Genomic DNA, 26,503 nt, shown 5'->3' with positions numbered 1-26,503 from the left:
CACATTTTCCTGGCGTGACGGATGAATGGTGCACTTAGAGATATCCAGTCGAGGTTGCTAACTCTGGCCACACTGTGAACAGCTGTCGGTCTTGCACCGCTATTGTGTTTGACACCCGCTGCCCACTTCACCTGCAGACGCACTTTTGTTTTCCAAAACCTCACTGAAGAATTATAACACCTACGAATACTGTTTCAAAGGAACGGATACTCAAACTGAGCAGGTGCGGCAGTCGAAATTGCGAATACCAGAGAAGGAGGTCCAGACTCACAAGAGGAAGGCCTCAGACACGGCCAACGGATTGGGCTCAAATTTGGCAGGTCGCTTGTGTACAACCTAAAACAAAGGAATATAAGTTATTTTGGGTCAACACCCCCACGTTTTTGAGAAAATCGCCCCTAAAGGTTGTGAAGAGTGATCGACTCAAAACTGGAGTGATCGATAGATAATTGTAAATAGAGCATTTTTCATCATCGGGTATGGGGTCCACAAATGCAAACTTTTCCAGAAATCGAGGAAAGAAACTTTTATAACTGCCGCTTCTGTACCTGCACGATAAATGCCATTCGGTGACAGTGCCGATAGTGCACCGGTCAAGGTAACTGGCTGGGTCTCTAAGAACCCGGGTTCGAATCTCAAAAGATAGGACACAACAAACAATAACTAGCTACTACAGCATAAACAGATGAGCTAATAACTACAAACTACATACAGTACTCGTCATATGTTACTCATGGAAGGGCACTGTATTCGTTCAGGAAAAGTATTTCATTTGGTGCATTAACGATGGAAAAATCACTACACGTATCCGCGAGGTTCGCGGCAGCTTAATGACAGAAAACAACTCTTTCCGATTGACTTCTATAAGGCTCATGCTGGACACCTTCACTCTTCCAGATTCACAACTATGATAAAGAGGCAACCGGCACAACTTAACTCTCCGCGGGTGAATTCTGTCCCGTGCCTCGCTGTAAACAAGCATCGCACGGTTGGCCATCTGTGATCCCTCGTGAGGAATTCGCAGCACTCTTACTTGGAGTTGTTTTCGTGTGACAAGGCTTAAGACTTTAATACTTTACTAACTCATGGCATTTGGGAAATTAGTTTGCCTACGTTATTATTATCATTTCTTACTGATTTACTTACCTTATCAACCATCCTATCCCTATCAACTGAGATATGGAAAGATACAAACAAAAAGAATAACACCCGCTAGGTTTCTTCGAGATTCGAACCCGCATTCTCCCATTCCGAGTCAGTTAACTTGGCCAATGCGCTATCGGCGCTGCCGGCGAAAAGCTTTATGCGTGTCGGTACAGAAGTGGCTGTTGTAAAAGTTTCTTACCCCCATTTCTGGACAAGTATGCATTTTCGGACCCCATACCTGATGATGAAAAATGCTCTACTTACAATTACCTATCGATCCCGTCAATTTTGTGTCGATTGCTCGTCTTAACCTTTGGGGTGATTTTCTCAAAAACGAGGGGGTGTTGACCCAAAATATCTTAGATTCCTTCATTTTAGGCTGTACACAAGCAACCTGCCAAATTTGAGCCGAATCGGTTGGCCGTGTCTGAGGCCTTCCCCTTGTCGGAACACATGGAGAGAGAAGTCGAGGATCACATATCTATCATACGGTGGCCCAATATCTGGAAAGATTTGTGTCATACAGATACATAGCATCAGTGTATTTAACTCCCCTCGACAAAGATAATAAGTCTTGTTTGCAATGTTAAAAATGATGTACATCCCCGAAAGGCGTATGTGTACCCATTCCGTATAAATGTGGCACCGCCGTATGTAGGACTCTTCTAATGATTCGAGGAGAGGTGCGAGGAACATCAGTGATGACCCTGACTAAAACAACTGGAGATTTCAGTTTAAACAAGGCTTGCCATCTGGCACTCCATTTATTATATCTCACAAACCGAAACATTCATCAGAGCCCACAAACGAAGAGTGAGAGTTTTACAGGGTATCAGTGTAGGCTCTGACATATAATATGAGAGATCACAGAGGGAAATGAATTAATGTAACAACTAGTTTTGCCTATTTAGGTCATTATCCAGTCTTTAATTAGAAAAAGATGCTGTGTGCATTAAAATGTCAGTGTATCCACATTACATGCTGCCACTCGTTTTGGTTTCCAAATTTAACCGTTCTCAATGTTTTTGACACTGAGTCGGTGCACGTATCTTTGATCCCGTGTTACGCGCACCAGCTAATTGTTTAAACATCAAGAACATAAGCACACAGTGTGAATACGCTGCCATTTTTATATCTAGGGCATTTTTTTCTAGATGAACATGGCTAATAGCTAAAAAGGACAATAATGGTTGTGAAAATTTAAATAAATAAATTCTATGTGGAAAAATGCTTTACCCATTTGATACATATATGGCTGTAGTTCTACTTTCTGACAGCAGGTGAAAATACGGTCCTGTAAGCAGCCAGAATGTGAAATGTTTCTGTTTTGACGTCAGTATGCTGTTGTCCATTTCGCAGTGTGTGTCGATTCCTTTTATTAAGTGAATGTTGGTGCAAAGAGTTAAGAAAGTTTAAGTTTTCCACATGAAACACAATGGCTGTTGAGAAGAAAGGCTGTGCACTGCTGGTAAAGTTGTTTTATCAGAACAGCAGCAACAGCAGCTGTGATGTACCTTTTGGATTTCTTGCTTTTATGTTTCGTTTTCTTTAAAGGCAAAGAGAAAAGGTGAAGCGGTAGCCCAGCGTAGAGCCTGCACCTACCATCGTGTATTTTTGATTTTCAAATGTTAAAGAATATAAGATGTTTCCCCTGTCCCTCGGTAAGAGGAAGGACTCTCTCTCTGCTAATGAACGAAGGTAGATGTTATTTTAGAATGTAATCGGCGGTAGCGGAGTGAAAAGTCTGTATTTTTTTGATGTGTGTAAAACAAATAATACATTCTTATTTAGTTAGTGAAAAATTTAGTTATTATTCCGAATAGCACTGTAATAATAAGAATTGAAGCCCACCTGCATGCTTCGAAGTTATCACGAAGATCCGATTGCCATATCGTGGACACAGTCGAGGCTTTGTAGGTGGATACGGCAATCGGACATAGTATTATTAATCGGTAAGCATAAATCTACAGCAAGGGAAAGACTATTTCATCCACGCAGAATTAATACGAACTAATATGAACTCATTTACATGCGTAGTCCAGCTTATTGTGCTCGTCCAAGTGCCAAAAAATTAATCTCATTAATTCCATACATCTACACATATTTTTTTATTGTATTATAAAGTGGCAACTGTGACAGGACTCGAACCTGCAACCCTGCTGTATACTGTCGGAAATAAGTATCTTTATTCAGGGAATATTCCAACAGAAACATCTGCAGTGAAGCCCTGTTTCAATAATGGGGCTAAAGAGTGTGATCAAGAAATCTAAAGAATCAGGTGAATTGGGTGGTGCAGCAGGGAGAGGGAGGTGGCCATTCCTATGGCAGATGAAGTTGCTGTAGCTGTAATCAACCGTGCAGTACACGGCTCAAATTTAGCAGGCGGTGTTCAAGCTATGTCACAGGAATTCTCTCTCCCTGGTCAACAGCTCAAAATATTTTGTGGTGTATTTTACACTGGTATCACTCCGAGATTCAGAATGTACACCAAATGAAGCCCCGAGATAGGCTACAATCCTTGACTTTGCCCTTCACTTCTTGGCGCGCGCGAAAAAGGACGACACGTGGCCGGGAGACTTTCTTTGGATGAACGAGGCAAATTTTACTATGCACCGTGCCGTGATCACACAGAACTGTCACGTGCAGGGTTCTATCTACCGCACGTTGTGTAGGAACGCCCACTGCATTCAGCTTATGTGACTGCGTGGTGCAGTTTCACGAGCTCCTTCAACTCGCCCATTTTTCGAGGAGATGACACCTTGTGGGCTTCAGCTTTGCAAGAATGCGACTGTGTCCACACCAATATTTAGACACAAGATGGGGCAACGACACATGTCAGTTGTCAGGTAAAAGATTTGCTTCGAGAAACCTTTGATAAAGATCACATCATCTCTATGCCTTCCAGGTCCCCCAACCTAAATCAGAGTGACTTTTTGTTGTGGGGATATCGGAAGGATCTCACCTATCTGTGACGTACGTGGACTCTTTCCGACCTGAACGATAGCATACGACGACATATCACTCCGATTACAGTGGATACGCTGTGACCAACTGTCGACCGTGCCGTGTTACAGAACAAGCTGAGTCGGGAGACCGTATTGAAAACACATTGTAACTTGTGACCCTATCCTAATAAATGAGCCGGAACCACTGCTATTGTGTCTTTGACGGTTCCTCCCCTTTCCTGCACCCACACCACATTCCGACTACTTAAAGCACAATATTTTCACCTTGCGACAGAAAGTGGTACTATTATTTTTTTCAGCATACACTGCAAGTACATCGACTAACAAATATACCTACAGTGTTCCAGCATCCTGTGACGTACACAGCCTGCACTGCAGCACTCGAATCACCATCAGTTTGATTATAACAACCTAGTACAAGTGCCAGGCTGCAAATGGAAACACATCCGTATTTGACACGTATGCACGTTCTTTTAAACCTGACATAAGTTAATCCGTGACTGGAAGATTGGTTTTGTTTTGCTTTAGGGCACAAAAACAACTGGTGTCATATGCGCCCAAGTCAAAACTATAGAACACGAAGACAGGGAGGAGTTAAAAAATGACTACACATCAGTCCCAATTGACATGATAAATGACAGCTAAAAACAGGCAAGTGGAAAACAGATAAAAAAGATACCACACAGAAACGGAGGTCCAAAACTAAAAACTAAATGGTCTTCACCATATTGCTCTGGCGGATAAAAAGTAAAATGTGGTCGACAGCCTGCGCGTCATTTGGCAAAACTCAGATGGCAAACCCAAACGAGCACATAAAAGGTTAAAAATTGACATTCCATCAAGAAGTGGCAGAGAGGCTTGAGAGCAATGTGTACGAAGTGGTGGCTAAAAAAGGCAGTGCCCAATACACAGCCGAGTTAAAATAATTTCCTCCCGGCAGGAGAACCGAGAGGAGGTCGTCTGAGCCACTGGGAGAGGCTTAATAAGCCGGAGCTTGTTTCCGTGAAAGGAGGACCGCTGGCAATGCCAAAGAGACACCACCTCCTGACAGACGACAACACACAGATCATCGGAGGGAATACAGGTACTCGCGGGCTGAGGTACGAGGACTGCAGCTTTGGCATCAGTCTTATATCCTGGCACAACGACATGACCAGGAGCCCACAGAAACATCACACTGGCCCCACCAAGAGTGAACAAATGACAATTTCCCTGGATCCGTGACTGGAAGATAGTCGTTAATTGAAGTCAGTTGTCTGCGAGCAAATACACTGCACAGCTGCATTTGGTGGCTTTTGTGATGCCATTCATCTGTTTGACAAAGTGTCACTGAGGTGATACATTCTCACCTCTCTTACCAAATCATATTTGGATAACGTGTCAAACTCGAAGTTTATGCAACAGTTATCTTTGGGGAAACAAGTAACTGACAGCTGTCATATAGGCTGTTTTCCATTTCTGTTACACTGTTCTATAGGTTGTAGAGGGGACTTCAGGGATCAGTTTTTACACAGGAGCCCACCTCCCGAAACATCGTCAGACGACATTACAGAGTGTCAAAGTTACAGGTGCCAGTGGCTGTAAATGTAGGCATACACAGGGTGATTCTGTGCTGATGATGTTACAAATTTTCTAGGATGATGAAGAAGAATAAATGTATCAATCTGAGGTAAAAGTCCCAAGTTCAGAAATGAACGAGTCGAAAGTGTAAGTGAAAATCATTCTGATAACCTCCGAAAAAATGTGTGAAATGTTATGGGACTTAACTGCTAAAGTCATCAGTCCCTAAGCTTACACACTATTTAACCTAAAGTATCCTAAGGACAAACACACACACCCATGCCCGAGGGAGGACTCGAACCTCCGCTGGGACCAGCCGCACAGTCCATGACTGCAGCGCCTTAGACTGCTCGGCTAATCCCGCGCGGCCGATAACCTCCTTGTTGACTACACCTTTTTCTTGTTTTGGCTCATACTCTGAAAGTTGCCTACCCTTCAGAGGTATCAGAACTGTTTTCACTTATAACCTTTGACTTATTCGTTTCTGGTTCACAGACCCTTACCTCAAATTGATACATTTATACTTCTCCATTATCCTGGAAAGTGTGTTATGTTACCACGGAATCACCACGTATATACACACACACATTTACAGGCACCGGCATCTATAAGTCTGACGCTCTGTAGAGTCGTCATACGACAGATGTGGGTTGCTATGCAAAACCTGATCTACTAAATACCCTCTACAACCGCAAGAAATGTGTAACATGAACTGTGAGACACCTGTGTGCAGCCTGCTTCTATTGTAATTTTGTTTCCAATGGACACGCAGTTCGTTGTAAGTTGTGTAAAGACATTATGAATTATGTCCAAAAAGCTACTTCTTTTTTTTTATGTTTATGTAATCACGACAGGCCTCCTTCAGCACTATTGCCATCACCAGGCGATCTCAAAGTAATGGTTTTATTAAATACTATTTTCTAGGGCAGACGGTAGCCTACTTGTCATATTCAGGCTATAACTTCCAACAAATATAGCCTGTGACAGCTACACCATAAAATAACTTTGAAAGACCCGGCGACGTTATAGGTAAGTTAAGAATTCCATAAATGTATGGTTGTCAATCTCATATGACAAGTAGGCTACTGTCTGCCCTAGAAAATAGTATATAACAAAACTATTACTTTCAGATTGCCTGATGATGGCAATAGTACTGAAACAGGCCTGTCGTGATTACATAAATATCTTAAAAAATGAGCAGCTTTTTGGACTTAATTCATAATGCTTCTATTGTATTTTACTACAGTTGCCTTTACTCAATTTTTTTCACCTCCATTAAACAGCTTAGAAATAAAAGGAAAAAACTATAAAAATATGACATGTCACATACTTTTATTTTCAAACTTATTTCGCGGGTACCTTCTCCCGCACCCCTCCCAATTCTCGTGGTTATTTCCGCACCGTCTCCCTCCATTAACTTTGGAAATTCCTGATGTCTTCTTTTTGCGGCTGTGGTGGTGTAGTGGGTGGAGTGCTATGCTCTGGCCCTAGAGCTCCCGGGTTCCATCCTGCGTTTTTCCTCGTTCCAGACCCTCCAGATGGCCCCGTGTCCTTTCAGCCTTCTGTCAAAGTACCGGCTTATCCCCCAGGACGGTAAAAGGCAGCTGAGGTGATAGACTCATTGCCCTCCCCTCCCAGTGCCGTGACAAAGAAAGCCTGCACTCGAGCTGTATTTGGGCAAAGATCCCAGACACAAGCTTGTGCTATCCAGTGGTTTCCCCTCCCCCCCCCCCCCAATCCCTCCCCATTCCTTCTTTTCCCCCCATCAGTGTTATACGTACTTGTCCGTCTACAGTCTACAAATACTTTTTATGATATTGCAGGAAACAAATTTTTAATTGAATGCCATTGTCTGGTATTGGCAGATAAATATTGTACTGCCCGTGTTGTTAACGACCGTGCAATGTTCCTTCAGACACGAACACATGTGTGCGTGTCCCGAAGAACATTATATCATTCTTCTTAACAATACAGGCCCTGTAACATCATATTTATCCACCGATACCAGGCAAAAACTTTCAATTAAAATGTCCTCCCCTTTACGGAAATTACATAATGTGTGTACGAGAACAGACTGTGATGCAAAAACGAAGACATATTGAAGTTTGGGTGTGGCCACGAGTTATGCACAGGTAGCCGAAGCAGTTAAGATAGGACCGCATCGACCAGAACTGCACTGCAGCAGAACAGTGTGGCATCCACAATCAAATATTGTACGTACGAAATTGTACAAGATACTACGAGTATCGAGACACTACACATCATTCAAAACGTAGCTCTTTTGACACGAAATATGAAAGTCGCTTATCCAAACAATGTTAGATGAGGAAAAAATAAACATTGATGAATAGTACCAGAAAAAGCAACATTTGGAAAGAAAACGTCAAGGAAGTGGGAGTAAATGTAATGTACAAATGGTTACAAATAACATGCTTTTTTTTATTTTGCTTAACGGACAATTATGTCTTTATTATTACAATTTTTTGCTACTTATTCTCTCTTTGATGACGTCCTCTGTTTACCACATCATTTTGCTACACCTATCTACCTCGTGGGGGAATCTTTGACACTACCCAGTATCTGGATAGCATTATTTACAAAACTGCCCCCTGTACGAGGAAGGTCTCATAACTGCATCTCTTTATTGTCACACGACACTGTATCTTGTCCGAGAAAATTGTGGACAAACCAGATAGCAAGAACAGCATTCTCTACATGTCAAGGACTCAAACAGATCCTGCAATAGTAAATCCTAAATTTCTGGCACATATTTCTGAAAAGCTTTTCTGAAACCCTTCAGATTCTTTTAAGTATACAGGGTGTTACAAAAAGGTACGGCCAAACTTTCAGGAAACATTCCTCACACACAAATAAAGAAAAGATGTTATGTGGACATGTGTCCGGAAACGCTTAATTTCCATGTTAGAGCTAATTTTAGTTTCGTCAGTATGTACTGTACTTCCTCGATTCACCGCCATGATTTCATATGGGATTCCTACCTGTGCTGCTAGAACATGTGCCTTTACAAGTACGACACAACATGTGGGTCATGCACGATGGAGCTTTTGCACATTTCAGTCGAAGTGTTCGTACACTTCAGCGATTCCGTGCGATGGAGGGTGGGTGCATGTATCCTCACTAACGGAGGACATTTTGAACATTTCCTGTAACAAAGTGTTTGAAGTCACGCTGGTACGTTCTGTTGCTGTGTGTTTCCATTCCACGATTAATGTGATTTGAAGAGAAGTAATAATATGAGCTCTAACATGGAAAGTAAATGTTTCTGGACACATGTCCACATAGCATATTTTCTTTCATTGTGTGTGAGGAATGTTTGCTGAAAGTTTGGTCATACCTTTTTGTAACACCCTGTATAACCTTATACTTTTTTCGTTTGGTTGTATAATTCTGTACCGGGATAAAGTCTCATCAAATAGGCTTTTAATGAATAAGCTGCATCTCCGACAACCACGTGAGGCAGTCGAATCTTTGTGTCCGGTAATTATTTTGGGCCCAGTACGGTCAAGGTATCTGCTTTAAGTTTCGTTGACGAATCTGTCTGTGAAAAGATTGCCGTCTCGCTACCGTTTCCGAGGTCACAACACGAGTGTTCACATATATAAATTTAGTGTTCTTCCTCACGTAACAAATAAACTATCATCATACCTACAGCACATTTTTCATTTTGCTCGGAGGTTGCCAAAAGACTTACTTACAAAATCTGCAACGTAATGTTGCACCACTGCGGTTCAAATGTGATATACTAAACAGAGCTGCGTCGTGCCACACCACTCTCGTGCATTTCAGTTCCGCTCGGTGCAGTTTTACCTTTAAGGCAATCACTCGCGTAATGTCAGAAATCGCGGTTCGTGTCCCAGTCTGGCACAAATTTTCACTGTTGTCATTCCTTTACACAGCTGACAGTTGTTCATACTTGCAACTGCGCATATAACGCGTGAATTACTTTTTAGTTTGTGTAGGACTTTGTGGCTGCCGGTAGTGGCCACAACTATGGTTCCAGTTAGGGTACAGTACAGTCCACAGCTCATTACCGCTTCTCCACTATATGAGCATATTTACTACAGAACACTTATTTTGGCCTTGTTACCAGTTGAACTTTTCTCTAGTGTAACAACTACTTTAAAAATAGAATGGGTAGAGGTTGTTTGGGGAAGGAGACCAGACAGCGAGGTCATCGGTCTCGTCGGTTTAGAGAAGGACGGGGAAGGAAGTCGGCCATGCCCTTTCAAAGGCACCATCCCGGCATTTGCCCGGAGTGATTTAGGGAAATCATAGAAAACCTAAATCAGGATGGCTGGACGCGGGATTGAACCGTCATCCTCCCGAATGCGAGTCCATTGAAAAATAAAATGGGAACAGCCTCAAAGAGTCACTGCAAAAGAAACATAAATAAAGGTAAAACAAAGGTGATGCAATGTGATCACATCAAATTAGATGATGCTCATGGAATTACTTTACAACTTGAGGAACTATGCTATTTGAGCAGCACAATAAAGCTGAAGATGGATGACGTAGAGAGCACACTATATGAAGGCTTGCTATACTGTGGAAAGTATTTCTCAAAAAGAGTAAGCTGTTAACTATGGACGTAAATTTAATTGTAGGAAGGTTTTTTGGGACATATTTTTCTAGAGCAGAGGTGTCCAACCTGCGGGTTGTGTGGACCGACGCAAGTACTGCTGCAGTCTGAGAAGTGAGTTCTATCGTACAACTGAGGGAGGGGACGGGGGGAGGGATGGGGAGAGTCCGTGTTAAGTTACGATGAATTACGTATTTTCATTTGAAACTCCTGCCACACGATGCTATTCTCCCACGATGTACTTGAACCTCAAGAGCCTTGTTTGTAGCACTGGCCAATCTCAGATGCGCTGGTCTGTTATCTTCTGGCTACGTCAGTTTCGTGTGCAAATTTAGAGATTTAGAAACATATAATGAAATTAATTTATTGACATACAAGCAAATTATGTGTTATTTCTATACAGTTGTGATAAAGAACCTTTTCCATCCTAGTTATTATTACTGAAGAAAGTCGTTATTAGTTAGAAATCTTCAAGTGGATTGCTGCTATCTGCTGTTTGCTATCTAACGGTTCCATGAGCCTGTTATAGCAGGTTAATTTGATATCATTTCCATTGCTACAAGTAAGATCCACAGTTGAACATGAATGTCTCCACGAAGGGCTTTCAAGAAATCTTTTTGCTTCTGTGCGCAATTTCTACCATGGCAGAGGATTAGTGCAAAGAAATGAGCTTTTGTTCAATTCAGTTTCTTCACTAAATAGTCCACCGACTGGATTCGTATACGGTTTGAATTATCGTCAATTCCAGGAATTCCTCAGAAGTCCGGATGCTGAGTAGGTGGTATTTCGTATTTTACAGAAATGAGGTCACTCATTCAAGACCAAGTGTTAAAAAGATTTCGCCAGAACTTGATGATGCCAACTGGTTGACAAACTTAGCATTTTGGTAGATTTGACTGCTGACTTAAATGACTTAAACAGGTATCAATACACTGTTTCAAACAATAAAATCATTCCAAATGAAATTGTGGTAAGCACATGTAAATGCAAACAATTTTTTTTCCATTTCAACATGCTGGCCAAACATAATCTCAAAGATGGATTGAAATACGCAGCCACATTTTTTGTACGATGTAAGATTTTTAAAATCGATTTCAGGATTTTCAAAAAAATAAATATTTTGTATTTATGTGACACCTATTACAAACACTGACAGCAGATCTGCAGATGGACTGTATCGAATTGCAGTCTGATACCCAACTAAAAGAAAAATTTGATCACATACCTTTGTTGGACTTTTATGAATCATACCTGCTCAGAGATAAATATTGTTTGGTGCACAGTTGTGCATTTACATGTCGTATTTGTTTGGAAGCACATATGTTTGTGAACATTTATTTTCAAGGGTAAAGCACACAAAAAATAAAAATAGAACCAAAATCTCAGATGGAACACCTCGGGAACACCCTGGTAATTGCAACCACTTTGAACCTGATATTGATACATTAATAAAAAATTTTCCCTCTTGATTTTTTAGAATAAAGAATAATACTAAAGTCTAAATTACTTAAATATGCTCTCTTTTTTTCCTCGGTGGTTACTGTTAGTTGCTGGCCCAAAAATATTCATCTTCTCCCAATCTGAGTCAGGCAAGATAAACTCTGGTTGATTATAACCTTGTATGAAAGTGAAACACAGACAACAAACAGTTCAGACAAGATTAAAATAGAAGCTTTTGAAATTTGGTGCTACGGAAGAATGCTGAAGATTAGATGGGTTGATCACGTAACTAATGAGGAGGTACTGAATAGAACTGGGGAGCAAAGAAATTTGTGACACAGCCTGACTAGATGTAGGGACTGTATGGTAGGACACTTTCTGGGACATCAAGAAATCACCAATTTAGTACTGGAGGCAAGAGTGGGGTCTAAACATTGTAGAGGGAGACCAAAAGATGAATACAGTATGCGGATTCAGAAGGATGAAGGTTACAGTATTTATTCGGAGATGAAATGCTTGCACAGGATAGAATAGCACGGAGAGCTGCATCGAACCATTCTTCATAATAAAGACCACAGCGAAGAAAATAACAATATGTAAAATGCATATTCATCATTTTGACTGCCTGTTATGCAAAACAAATGTTCACAGATTAGTCATCACTTAAAACAAGTTCACGTCTCACAGATATGAACACACAAAACTCACTTATGATGGGTGTAGAGGTCTTAGGAAAAAACAGTGTTTCACAAAACAGGCAAACCTCATGTCCAGTAATGTATGACAGAGCTTATATTTCTGCATAATACCACTTACACGAAAATATGAATGATAAACTATACCGTTGTGGATGTGTTTGCTTTTTCAAGCTACTGCCAGTGAATAATCACAAAGAGCTACCCCAATTACATTCTCGAGGGCAATATTGCCATCTGCAATCAGAAGTGTCCCTAGTAAAAAATTATTGTCACTAAATTAAAAGTAACAGCGCCAGCTGCAGAATAGAATTACAATACACAATTTCAAAAAATGGCATCTTCATATCAGTTTTCACCAGCTCAAAACTTTCTTCCTTTCCAAAGAAAGACTAAATCCCCTTCAATACACATACGATCTACATACATGGCACATTGTAAAAGCTTTCATTTCCCCAGGACGACATCAGTCACAGAGATACGAAAATGGTATAAAAAATGCCCTAAGGCACAGTTCTTTTTGTAACTGTGTAAGAGGTAAAACGTCACAATAACAGTAAGTGCTAACTGGTAGTACAGCACAAAACACTAAGATAGGAAAGCAAGTATAGTAATCGGGCAATTAAACAGTCTAATAAGCACATTATGTATGTTTTTCAGGTTTTATAGTTAAGCAAACAAAATACAAAACAGTAACAGAAACTACACTGCGTCTGACGAGATCCTTACTAAAAGTAACACAGCAAAAGAAACTGGCTGAAAACCGAGGATGCATTCCATAGGTGCACAGGGAGTGAATCTGCCGGTGCTGTAACAAGTGGACCTTCTTTGGTAAGACACACTATCTTCCAGCTGCCAAAAAAAATGATTATGGGAAACTTATCTTCTTTAGTAGCAAAAGACTGCTACCCCTGTCAACATTGTGACAAGTATTTGTTATGCAGTACCAGAGCAATTTCGTTCAGTGTTTCCCACACATTCCATCTCTCACAGGCACCATACGAAGCACAGCAAACTGTCAACAATATCTTCACCGTCGTCATTGTCGTCTCCATAATTAAGACTATTCCACGAGTGAAGACAGGTGGGTGGTGTTTCTTCTATAAAATCTTCTCTCCCTGAGACCACTGCAGCTCAATCCACTACAGCGCGTGATCATCCCCTGCACATACAAACATAACGTTACATTTATAAGTGTAAATACAAAAATTTTAACCCTTTTAGCGCCTGGCTTTACATTAACGGTACACTTGACACGACTAGACTTCTATCGGTTTTCTCGAAAGCAGTTAGTCTCCACATACAGTGTAGGGAAGCAGCCTACTCATGCCATATAAAATTCATATGGTTTCCATTGCGTGCCAGCGTAGTCCGCTGTAACTAGCTATGACATGACGAATGTTGCACAATACCTTAAAAGTAAAATAAATAATTTGAAAAGTTAATAGCATGTCAGGAATGATGCTAAAGTAATCACGTATTAAGTTTCAGTTTAGTAACTTCAACAGTTTTCGAAATTTGGACGCTTTATGTAAAAATCATCAGAGCAACGGGACTGAGCTAGAAACTTCAAAATTTATATTCATATTCCTTTTTCATTGTAATTTAATGGCACAGCACAGCATGCTGGACCTCACAAAGTAATATTTTGGTTGAAATTCATGATTTTCTGTTTTTGTATCCTAAAAGTTCGAAAGCAAGATAGATTAAGTAAGTGATTAGATACAGCAAGGATGTTTAGATTTAGGTAGAAGGGAGATACGCTATAATAACAAAGGTGTGAAAAGTTTCAAAAAGGTAGCTATAAAGCTAAAGCTGTAGTGTCTCTCCAAAGGGCAAGTTCAGAGCTCACCTATTGCGTGCAGTACAACTAAAATTATTCTCTCGCCAAAAGTATTTAACCTAGCCACATTAGAATTTTATTATAGTTACTTACCTGTGTGCTGATTGCACAATTAAACTGAGAGCTTCATTGGCCTTCAGCAAATGAAGCAATTAATTATTTAGTAAGTTGAAGTGGTGCTTTACTAGCCTGAGCGGCTAGTTAGGAAGGCAAATGTTGTCAGCTGCACTTCCGGTGGTCCACACCGTGGCTATATAAATAAGAGAACTGTGAGCTAGAGTCAGGCCCCAGTTCTCTTCTAGATTCGTAACAGCATGCACTCCATGTCTGAAGCCGCGTCGCGTCTGTGCAGTTGCAAGGAACAGCCTCAGATGCCGTATTACGTAACTCGATATGCACTTACCAGTGAGTTCACATTGGGGTAAAGAGTTAATAACGAAACAACTTCAGTGATTTATTCTCAGTTGGTATATGTTATATTTTCACGTGTTGCCACAGGGCAGACTTTATACCATTACTAGTGTGGCGTTTGATGAGCATTAACATCAAATTTTGGCGAGCATTCACTCTGAACATTTACATCGATAACGGTTATTGAACAGTTTAGTTATCTAGGGCCCAATAGACTCTGAACAGCTCTGATACTACAATAGCTGATATGGGTAATCATTTGCCTGCAATTTAACGCTTTATCGTTATCAGAATATAGTGAAATGGTTATAGTAAACTGCATTTTCTATGAATCCCAGACATCACCCTAAATCCTCAGAGTAATGAACTTCAATAATCAACAACTTTTATTCTCCATCAGAGTGGGCATCACGTTTTTGCTAATCACTTTCTGGTTACCAACATTGTAGTTAAAGAGCCTGTATTGATAACGGCAAACAATATATACAGGGTGGTGCACAAAATGTGTTACCATTTTGTTTTTGAATATAAACTTTATTGTCAATACAATCTGAAACGAACATATACTACAATGAAGAGCCGTCCATGGAGATTTGTTCTAACTCAGCACATGCTCAATAAGTCCACCATTCCGTTTCCTAACTTCCTTCAAACGAACACTGAAGTTAGTGATTACCCTACGGCACATGTCTTCCATAATTTCACTGCAAGCTTGATGATTAAGTCTTCTGAGCTCCATTAAATCACGTGGACATTTCGGGAAAATTTTTTCCTTTAGCCCCAAATAAAAAAGTCACACGGATTGAGGTCTGGACTATTGGGGGGCCAAGTTTGTCCGTCATTGAAGCGACCTGGAAACCGGAGTGAAATGATCCGCATGTCAAAATGCTCCTGTAAAATCTCCAACACAGTGTTTGCAGTATGTGCCCTTGCTCCATCTTGCATGAACCACTGCGTGTTGAAGGGCAAGGCAATAGCAAGAAGCTGTTGAATGAAGCTATAGCGAAGCGTGCTCAAATAACGCTCCCTGTTCACAGCTTCTTCAAAGAAAAAGGGTCCAATAAGTCCGTGACTGGAAATTGCTGCCCACTTTGTAATCCTCAGAGCATAATGTTGTCGTTCATGAAGCACTTTCCGTTTAAGAGTGGCCCAAAAGTGTACATTTTGTTTGTTAACCACACCATCTAAATAAAAACGCGCCTCATCTGAAAACCAAACGTTGTTGAGAGTTTCTTCCCTATCCTCCGCCCACTGAGCAAACAGTAGTCTCTGCTGCGTGTGTTCTTCAGTGAGCTTCCGTGCACAGGTCATCTTCTATGGGTACATATGGAGGTCACTTTTAAGAATGTGTTGAATGTTGCGTCTGGATATTCCCAGTTACACTGCTGCCTTTCTACACAATTTCCTGGGACTTCTCTGTACAGCAACACGTACCGCTTCAATATTCTTCGGCGAACAAACAGGCTCGGGCCGAGGTCGCTTCGCTTCCAATACTGTTCCTTCCTGTACAAATTTCTTCCATTGTCAGCCATTGCTTCTTACTAGTCTCCTAGCGGCAGTATCGTGAATTACACGTACTTTCGTAACTCATTTGTTTTTCCAATCTCTGCCAGTACTGCTGTAGAGATCCCAGCAGGATATCTAAAGTGCATCGTAAATTGTGAAAGAAACAATTAGTAACACATTTCGTGCGCCACCCTCTATATAATAACAACATTTATTTTCCACCCGCCACCCCAAAACAGGCTGAACACGAATAAAACCAACAAACTGCAAGGACAGGTTCCTGACTGGATACGGAGGAAGAAAGTCCTACGAACATGTGTTCAGAAATGCTCCGTTGCTATGTTAGATGGTGCCGACAAATGAAAGTTCCTCTGACCGTGCGTTCCTCGTGTGTTGCAGGCCGTAAGATTGACACAGCTTACTGTAAGCATGGCCCGGTATTTATGTCAGGAACAATCCGAGATGGATGTCTGTGTACGGCCAAGCTGATAGAAACAATTGAGAGGCAGCATGACTGTACCGAACCGAATACCGTCACAGACACCGACATCACACAATGTGTCAAGCCCTTTTTGGGCACTTGTGTGATCGCAGGTCCTTTCAGACAGACGAACATACAAGATGGTAGTGGAGGACCGGGTTTTACTGGATATTGAGACGAACCCTAGTATAAGCTCCAGGCAAGTGTATAACACTATCTCGGCTTGTTCCTGATATGAATATCAGACCGTTCTGTTGCTTACAGTATGTTGTGTCAATCACACAGCCTGCAACACACAGTCAGAGATACTTTCATTCATTCATCAGCACCATCTACTGTGCCAACAACGGATTTCCAGACACACTTTTTTTTCTTCCATTTCCAATCAAGAATCCGTCCCTACAGTTGGTTTTATTAATGTTCACCCTGTATAATCTTGTTATGCTCATTTAAGGATTGTTGAGCATCTAGCCTTTTATTCCTCTGTTAGCCATTGTGAGAATAAGTCTATTACTGGAAAAACTGGTGTCTGAAGTTAATCCTTTTTCTAAAGCCTGAATCTGATCACAGCATTGATTTTGAGTAGGTATAAGTAGTGAAGTATTTTATCACTCCGGTTCAAAAGCTATAAATAGATCCTTAATACACTAACAATTTACTTAAATGATGCAACCTTATTTGTTTCGCACTTTCAGCCTTGCATAAAAGTGCACTAATGAGAGCATTATAATTAACTTTATGTGCCATCCTAGATGGGGCATTCAATAAGTAGCACAATACATTTTATTTCTCAGCCTGTTTCAGTTGGAAAAATGCGGAATTTGTTGTGGGGTATCTTGGATTATTCTTAGTTCAGTCCCTGCAGTTTCATGAAGATCCAACAGGTGGAGGCACTATACGAGGGGCATTTGAAACGTCCATGCAAAAATAAAAATTACTTTCGTGTTTGGGGTAAACCTTTTTTATTTTTCGATACAGTCTCCTTTTAGACTTATACACTTCTTCAAACTCTGTTCTAATTTGTTGATCCCTTCCGAATAATAGGAATTGACCAAGTCTGCAAAATAGCTATTATTTGCTGCAATCACCTCCTCATTTGAATAAAATCTTTGTCACCTCAGCCATTTTTTCAAATTGGGGAACAAATAGTAGTCCGAGGGAGCCAAGTCTGGAGAATAGGGGGCATGTGAAACGAGTTGGAATCCTAATTCCATTAATTTTGCAACCACAAATACTAAGGTGTGTGCTGTTGATTTGTCGTGTTGGAAAAGGACTTTTTTGTGGTCTAATCGTCGGCACTTTTCTTGCAGCTAGGTTTTCAAACGGTCCAATAACGATGAATATTATGCACCTGTAATAGTTTTACCCTTTTTCAGATAGTCAACGAGGATTATCCCTTTCGAATCCCAAAAGTGAGTCGCCATAACTTTTCCAACTGAGGAAGTGATCTTCCCCTTTTTTGGTGCAGATTCTCCCTCGGTAACCCATTGTTTAGTTTGTTGTTTGGTCTCAGGAGTATAGTAATATATCCATGTTTCATCCACAGTGACGAAACGACACAAAGTCCTGCAGATTCTTTCCGAACAGCTGCAAGCAATCCTCGCAACACTTCACACAATTTCGTTTTTGGTCAAGCGTGAGCAATCGTGGAACCCATCTTGTGGATAGCTTTCTAATGTCCAAATTTTTATGCAAAATATTGTGTACCCATTAATTCGAGATGCCCACAGCACTAGCAATCTCACGCACCTAAACTCTTCTGTCATCCATCACTATATCATGGATTTTATCAATGATTTCTGGAGTCGTAACCTCCACAGGGCGTCCAGAATGTTTGGCATCACTTGTGCCCATATGGCCACTCTGAAAATTTTGAAACGACTTATAAACTGTTCTAATCAAAGGTGCAGAGTCACCATAATGTTTATCAAGCTCCTCTTTAGTCTCCTGAGGTGTTTTGCCTTTCATAAAGTAATGTTTAATCACCACACGAAATTCTTTTTCGTACATTTTTTGACAATCACTCTACGTCCTTGATTCACACGAATGCCAAACACAAAGAAATAGACCAACATGGCTGAAACTTGGTGTGCATTATTTTCAAAGACGCTACTAACTAAACACGATCTCGATACGTGCCAGTGGTGCCATCTCTTGGACTTTGCACGGACTTTTTCAAACACGCCTCGTATGAGGTGACAGATCTTCTGAAGTTTTCTGACTCAGCTTCAACTACAAAGAGTGAGCCAGGAGGTACATAAAACCCTAAATCAACAAGAAAAACACTTCAATGTGGACTGTGACCACAACTGTTTGGTTATGGACTGTAGATTAAGAATGAAGAAACTGCAAAAAGGTAGGAAATTAATCAGATTGGATAAGTTGAAAGAACAAGAGGTTGGTGAGAATTTCAGAGGAAGCATTACACAATAGTTGGCTAGAACAGGGGAAAGGAATACAGTAGAAAATGAATGAGTAGCTCTGAGAGATGAGATACTGAAGGCAGCAGAAGTTCCTGAATAACACACGTGATACTGAATTTAATTCGTCATAGGAGAAAATACAAAAATGAAGCAGGTGTAAGGGAATACAAATATTTAAAAATCAGATTGGCAGGAAGTGCAAAATAGTTAAGCAAGAATGGCTAGAGGACAAATGTAAGGATTTTGAAGCACATTTCATTAAAGGAAAGATAGATACTGTCTCCAAGAAAATTAAAGAGGTCTTTGGGGGGAAAAGGAGCAGCTGTATTAATATCAAGAGCTCAGATGGTAAACCAATCCTAAGCACAGAAGGGAAACCTTAAAGGTGTAAGGAGTATATAGAGAGTCGATACAAGGGCAATGTACTCGAGGACAATATTATGGAAAATGGAAGAAGATGTAGATGAAGATGAAATGGGAGATATGATACTGTGTGAAGAATTCAACAGAGCTCTGAAAGATAAAAGTCGAAACAAGGCCCCCGGAAGTAGACAATATTCTGTCAAAAGTAGTGATAGCCTTCGAGGAAACAGCCATGGCAAAACTCTTGCGTCTGGTGAGCAAGATGTATGAGACAGGCGAAATACCCTCAGATTTCAAGAAGAATGTAGTAATTCCAATCCCAGAGAAAGCAGTTGCTGACAGGTGTGAAAATTACCAAACTATCACTTTAATAAGTCATGGCTGCAAAATACTAACATGAATTCTTCACAGAAGAATTGAAAAACTGGTAGAAGCCGACCTTGGCAAAGATCAGTTTAGCCTCCAGAGAAATGTGGAAATATATAAGGCAATACTGACCATATGATTTATCTTAGAAGATCGATTATGGAAAGGCAAACCTACATTTATAGCATTTGTAGACTTAGAGAAAGCTTTTGACAATGTCAACTGGAATACTCTCTTTCAAATTCTGAAGGTAGCAGGGATAAAACACAGGAAGCAAAAGGCTATTTACAACTTGCACAGAAACCAGATTGTAATAATAAGAGTCAAGAGGCATGAAAGGGAAGCAGTGGTTGAGAAGGGTGTGAGATGGGGTCGTAGCCTATCCCTGATGTTATTCAATCTGTATGCTGACCAAACAGTAAAAGAAACAAAAGAAAAATTTTGAGTAGGAATTGAAGTTCAGAGAAAAGAAATAATAACTTAGAGGTTTGCTGCTGTTACAGACACAGAAAATTATTCGGAAGAGCAGTTGAATGGAATGGATATTCTCTTGAAAGGAGAACATCAACAAAAGCAACACAAGGCTAATGGAATGAAGTCGAATTAAACCAGGTGATGGTAAGGGAATTAAGATTAGGAAATGAGACTCTTAAATTAGTAGATGACTTTTCCTGTTTGAGCAGGAAAGTAATTGGTGATGGTAGAACTAGAGAGAGGATATAAAATGTAGGGTGCCAATGGCAAGAAAAGTACAGGGTGTCCGAAAAGTCTTTCCCTGATTACACAAACTGATAACTCAGGCTAGAAGTAAGGTACAAATATGAAAGTGGTGTCTAATTGTTTACAAACTATCAAAGTTTTTTTTCACTCAACAGTAAACTTCCACATGAGCATCCTTGGTAGCACGCAGCACATCTACGCGATATTCAATTTCCGTCCACACATTAGCCAACATCACTGGAGGGATCGATTCAACGACTGTGGTTATCCGTTGCCGCATGGTTTCAAGATCTGGTACACGTGTTCGGTAGACCTTGCCCTTGACATAACCCCATAAAAAGAAGTCTAATGGGGTTGTGTAAGGAGAGCGTGGAGGCCAAACCGTTGGCCCATCACGACCAATCCATCGCCCTGGAAAGGTCATATCGAGATAGGCACGGACGTCCAAACCCCAAAGAGGCAGTGCACCGTCTTGCTGAAACAAGACATCTGGGTGATACTGAAGCAGCTGAGGAACAGCACACAGTTGCAACATGTCCAGATACACTGCAGATGTGACGGTAGCCTCAGCGAAGAAGAATGGCCCAATAATTCGATCGTGCAATAGCGCACACCAAACATTCACCTTTGGACTGCCCCTGGTGTGCTCCATGACCTAGCCAGGGGGGTTGTGAACCCCAAATGCGCACATTATGGCGATTCACTACTCCACTGACAAAAAAGGTCACTTTGTCGGAAAAGGTGATTCGTCTGAGATAACCATCATTGTTCTCAATACGTGATAGCATTTTGACCGCAGAATCATATCGACGTGTACTGTCATTGGGCAACAATGGAAGTGGAAGTTTACTGACGTATGAAAAAAACTTTGATAGTTTGTAAACAATTAGACACCAGTTCATATTTGTATCTTACTTCTAGCCTGACTTATCAATTTCTATAATCAGGGAAAGACTTTTCGGACACCCTGTATTACTGAAGAACAGACATTTGTTAACATTAAATATAGATAAAAACGTTACGAAGTTTTTTCTGATGGTATCTGTGAGGAGTATAGCCATGTATGGAAGTGAACATGGACAATAAACAGTTTACACAAAAACAGAATAGAAGCATTCAAAGTGTGGTGCTACAGAAAAATACTGAAGATTAGACTGGTTGATCATGTCACTAACAAGGAGATACTGAAGAGAATTGGAGAGAAGAGGAATTTATGGCACAACCTGACCAAAAGAAGGGATCAGTTGATAGGACACATTGTGAAGCATCAAGGGATCACCAATTTAGTACTGTAGGAAAGGGCGGGTGGTAAAAATTGTAGAGGGAGACCAATAAAGCAAATTGATTCAGAAAGATGTATGTTGCAATAGTTATTCAGAGATGAAGAGGCTTGCACAAGGTAAGAGTAGCATGGAGAGCTTCATCAGACCAGTCTTCAGGCTGAAGTGGTTGAGTGGGCAGTATTGTTTGGCATCTTGACAAAATTTGGAGTGGAATCTAAAACAGTGGGAATTAACAAATATATTCTATCACAGACACATCCAAAGGTATAAATTAAAGGAGATCTCTCCAAAGAGTTTTTAATTAAAACTGACACAGTGATTGTTCCTAGTTCTCTTGAACTGTGTGTTAGATAAGGTCACCTGAGAATGGTAAAAAGAATTAGTCACAAAAGGGCTAGTGAAGAAATTTGCATTGAAGAATCAAAGAATGGTATTAGAGTCAGCTGCCTTGCATTATATTAAATAACTTCTTCTTTGGCATAAGCTCATAATATGACATCTGCTTTATACTTTTACAAAATGAGTTGCAAACAGTGTATTACTTGGTTCTTTTATTTGGATTCACCACAAACCTGTTTTGGCATTTATGCCATTTTCAAACACACCTGTTGATACTGCATTTGATAAGCATTGTATTCTACATGCATGTAACAGTATTGTACAACTTTTATATTATACATACACCTACGTGGAGTGGCATCCATAAAACATCTTGCAAAGTAATTTCTTTTATTTATTGTGTTGTTAATATTGGTTATGTATTCATCTTCTAGAGAAATGTATAACTTTCTAACAGTTTTCAAATGACAGATTGTTCCATTGATGCATTATATCTTACATAGTCAGCGATATTATTTGCAGAGATATTATGCATTGTGTAGATGTTCAATCTTAATGTTGTTTATTGTTTCTTGTTTATCATGCTGTATTCATCCTTTTTCTTTTTCTATTGCATTAATTAAGTTTTCAAGGTAATTTTTATGTTGAGATCCACTTCCATGTCACTCGAATATCTGTGTGTGTGTGTGTGTGTGTGTGTGTGTGTGTGTGTAAATTTCTAGTTCTTCCAAAATGTTCATGGTCTGGCCATTTGGTGTCCTATGTAGAATTTACAAAGCGCTTTTGATTGCATTCATTCTGTGATTTTTATTTCTTACATGTAGGTAAAAATTTGATTGGCTGCTTTCACAATTGAAAGCACTTTGAAAGCTATAATTTACTTGTAAACATAATGCATCAATTGAGTCATCTGTCATTTGACAACAGTCAAAAATTTACACAAAATTACTACTGAAGCTAAATGCACAACCTATATTAACAACACAGTAAATAAAACAAATTCCATTCCATTATGTTTTATGGATGTCATCCATCTAGACATACACTATATGATCAAAAGTATCCGGACACTGAAAGAACATATATTTTTCATATTAGGCACCTTGCAGTGCCACCTACTGCCTGGTACTCCATACCAGCAAAATCAGTAGTCATTAGACATCGTGAGAAAACAGAATGGGGCGCTCCGCAAAACTCTGACTTCGAATATGGTCAGGTGATTGGCTGTCACTTGTGTCATACGTCTGTCCACGAGACTTCCACACTCCTAAACATCCCTAGGTCCACTGTTTCCGATATGATAGTGAAGTGTAAACGTGAAGGGACACGTACCGCACAAAAGCGTACACGCCAACCTCGTCTGTTGACTGACAGCTGAAAAAGGTTGTAACATGTAATAGGCAGACATCTATCCAGACCATTACATAGGAATTCCAAACTGTATCAGGATCCACTGCAAGACTATGACAGCCCAGCAGCTCGTGGCTTGTGGAAAATAATTGGATGCTCAATCACAGTAAGACTCAGTTTTTACAGTTTCTAACTCACAATTCAAGAAGAACCGATATTTTGATCAGACAGAATGGGCATATTATAAGCGAGACGGAACATTTCAAGTTCCTAGGCGTTCGGATAGATAGTAAGCTGATGTGGAAAGCCCATGTCCAGGATCTTGTTCAGAAACTAAATTCTGTTTTATTTACCATTAGAACAGTATCTGAAATAAGTGACAGTTCAACACGAAAAGTAGTCTACTTCGCATATTTTCATTCGTTTATGTCGTATGGTATTATTTTTTGGGGTAATTCTTCTCATTCAAAAAGGGTATTTTTGGCTCAAAAACAGGCTGTTTGAGCTATATGCGGTGTAAGTTCGAGAACCTCTTGTCGACACCTATTCAATAGTCTGGGAATTCTGACATTGCCCTCACAGTATGTATTTTCTTTAATGTCGTTTGTTGTTAGCAATATTAGCCTATTCCCAATAGTTAGCAGCTTTCACTCAGTTAATACTAGGCAGAAATCAAATCTGCATGTGGATTGCACTTCCTTGACTCTTGTGCAGAAAGGAGTGCAGTATTCTGCTGCATCCATTTTCAATCTTAGCAGTAGCCCAAACTCTTAAGTCTAAACTGAACAGTTTCCTCATGGCTCACTCCTTCTATTCTGTCGAGGAGCTCCTGGAAGAGCTAAAAAATTAAGCAAATTCCAGTGTTACATTGTTGATTTTCTTTATTTAAACTTGCGACTTGTCACCTGAATGTGTTTCTTATATTTCATTTTATCTGTTTCTACTATCGTGTTATAATTTCATGCATTGACTCGTTCCATGACCATGGAGACTTCTGCTTAATTCGGTCCCACGGAACAATAAATAAATAAATAAACTAAATCAAATCAGAGAAAAGAGCTAGGAAGACTTCCACACCAAGGGTTCTGTACAAACTTAATTACGTATACAATTCATCCATTCCGGGAATCGAGAAACTCGACCATTTTTGCCTGTTATCGACATTGATACTGGTGAGGTGTCGGTCCCGGGGATTCCAAATTTTTAAGAATGTTTCAATTTCAACAGTATAAATATGAAATAAAGTCATGTAGGAGGCAGGCAGCCATTATTATAATAATCAGTATAATAGTCAGGCCGTCTGGGTCACAATGGTAAAAGACGGACGTCAGGCAAGGTATAACTCTATTGCTCATATTAGGCGTTTCATAATTTTTTCCTTTAAGTGAACTGTGAAAGCTGGCTTCTTGCCAAATTTCACAACTCGACTCCAACGTGAGATACCCTACGGGTTTCGACGTGGGGGTTCGTAAGTACCAAAATGAATGACCGTATCTTTTGACTGCTGTGACTTAGAAGATTCACATTTTACACAGCTGAGGAACCACAGATCTCAGCGTATGACATAAATTTCTCCTCGATACATCTACCTGTTATTGAGAAAATTTTTTTGACTGAAGGTGGAGGGGGGGAGAAAAGAAAGGGAAGGGAAGAGACTATCGATGTCAGTTGCAGCGGAAATTCGTGCAGAACAAGTGGCAGTGAGTGAAAATGTGTGCCGGACCAGGATTTGAACCTGGGATCTCCTAATTACTAGGCAGTTGCATTAACCCTATGTGCCACTCACATTGTTTTTGCAACTGTGCGGATTAGCTCAGCACGCTTCTAGGCTGACCCAGATTCCTACCAATCATCATCTGTCCACAGTCTCCGTCCGTGTCCTCCGTGATCGCTACTTTGAGATTCTCGCAGGAGGTCGGACATAATTAAGCACCCAGACTGAATCTGGTGGATCTGTTGTCCATTGAGGTTAATCAGTTACACAAATATGTGGTGACTGTTTGTGTTTTTTTTTTTTTTTTTTTTTTTTTTTTTTTTTTTTTTTTTTTTTTTTTTTTTTTTGGGACATGTCTGAAAGTACAGACAGATTATACAGCGTGTACATAAAGCCTGGGAACATTTTCAATTATTTATTGCACAAGAACCAAACATTGTGCACATATAATACATATCTCATTTTGAAGAGGACCCTGAAACTTTTTTTTTCCTGCCGTTCATGAACTCCACCAAAGCCTAGTTTGGTAATTTGCTGATAGTCGGTGCTAGTCACAAATGTGTCGAATTCGGGTGCAGAGCGAGCTTTCTATGTGTCCGAGTTCGACAAAAGGACAAGGAAAGCCATTTACCATTGGCAAAACAAATTCGTTGCGACAGGTTGTTTGTGCCCCACAAAGAGAAGTGGGCGTCTCAGTGTGAGTGAACTGAATCTGGAGTGTGTACGAGAAATCGGTGCGTTGTGCATCCCGTGAACTCGAAATGGCTACAATGGCAGTGTGGAGAGTCTTGTGACAGAAGCTGTCTGTGAAACCATTCAAATTGTAGCCAGTGCAGAAGCTCAATAATGACGACAAAAACAAGCGTTTTAAGTTTTGTTCGCAGTTGCAACAATTGATTGAGGATAGGGATGGCATTGTCGATCGCTTAATTTTTATCGACAAAGCCACTTTTCACACTAATGGGAAAGTGAACAGGCACGATTGTCCAGTTGGGGTACGAAGCATCCACACGAATACACTGAATTTGAATGTGACTCTCCAAATGGAAACGTCTTTTGTGTCTCGTCATGTCTAAAACTGTACGGGTCATTCTTCTTCACTGAGAGGAATGTCACTTGATATTTCTACTCGGACATGTTGCAGCAATGGCTGATGCCTCAAATCCAATTGGACTCTCCGATCATCTTTCAGCAGGCTGGGTCTCCACCCATTTTCATTCGAAAGTTCATGGGTACTGGAACACGGAGCAGCCACATCGGTGGATTGATGTGCTACAGAAAGGGACAGCTGTTTCAT

General features: G+C 40.4%; 1 protein-coding gene across 1 annotated transcript in view; it reads right to left on the bottom strand.

Annotated features, from left to right (window-relative positions):
* Nucleotides 1–8,008: 8,008 nt before the first annotated feature.
* LOC126295363 (potential E3 ubiquitin-protein ligase ariadne-2) overlaps nucleotides 8,009–26,503 on the bottom strand; it is a 70,728-nt gene continuing 52,233 nt past the window's right edge. The window contains exon 3 of the mRNA XM_049987842.1: nucleotides 8,009–13,569. Coding sequence (XP_049843799.1) covers nucleotides 13,563–13,569 — 7 coding nt within the window. The 3' untranslated portion in view covers nucleotides 8,009–13,562. The remainder of the gene's footprint in view (nucleotides 13,570–26,503) is intronic.

The sequence above is a fragment of the Schistocerca gregaria genome, chromosome 11 (assembly GCF_023897955.1).
Source record: "Schistocerca gregaria isolate iqSchGreg1 chromosome 11, iqSchGreg1.2, whole genome shotgun sequence".
In the NCBI taxonomy this organism is placed as follows: domain Eukaryota; kingdom Metazoa; phylum Arthropoda; class Insecta; order Orthoptera; family Acrididae; genus Schistocerca; species Schistocerca gregaria.
This window is presented reverse-complemented; position numbering and strand designations above follow the sequence as displayed.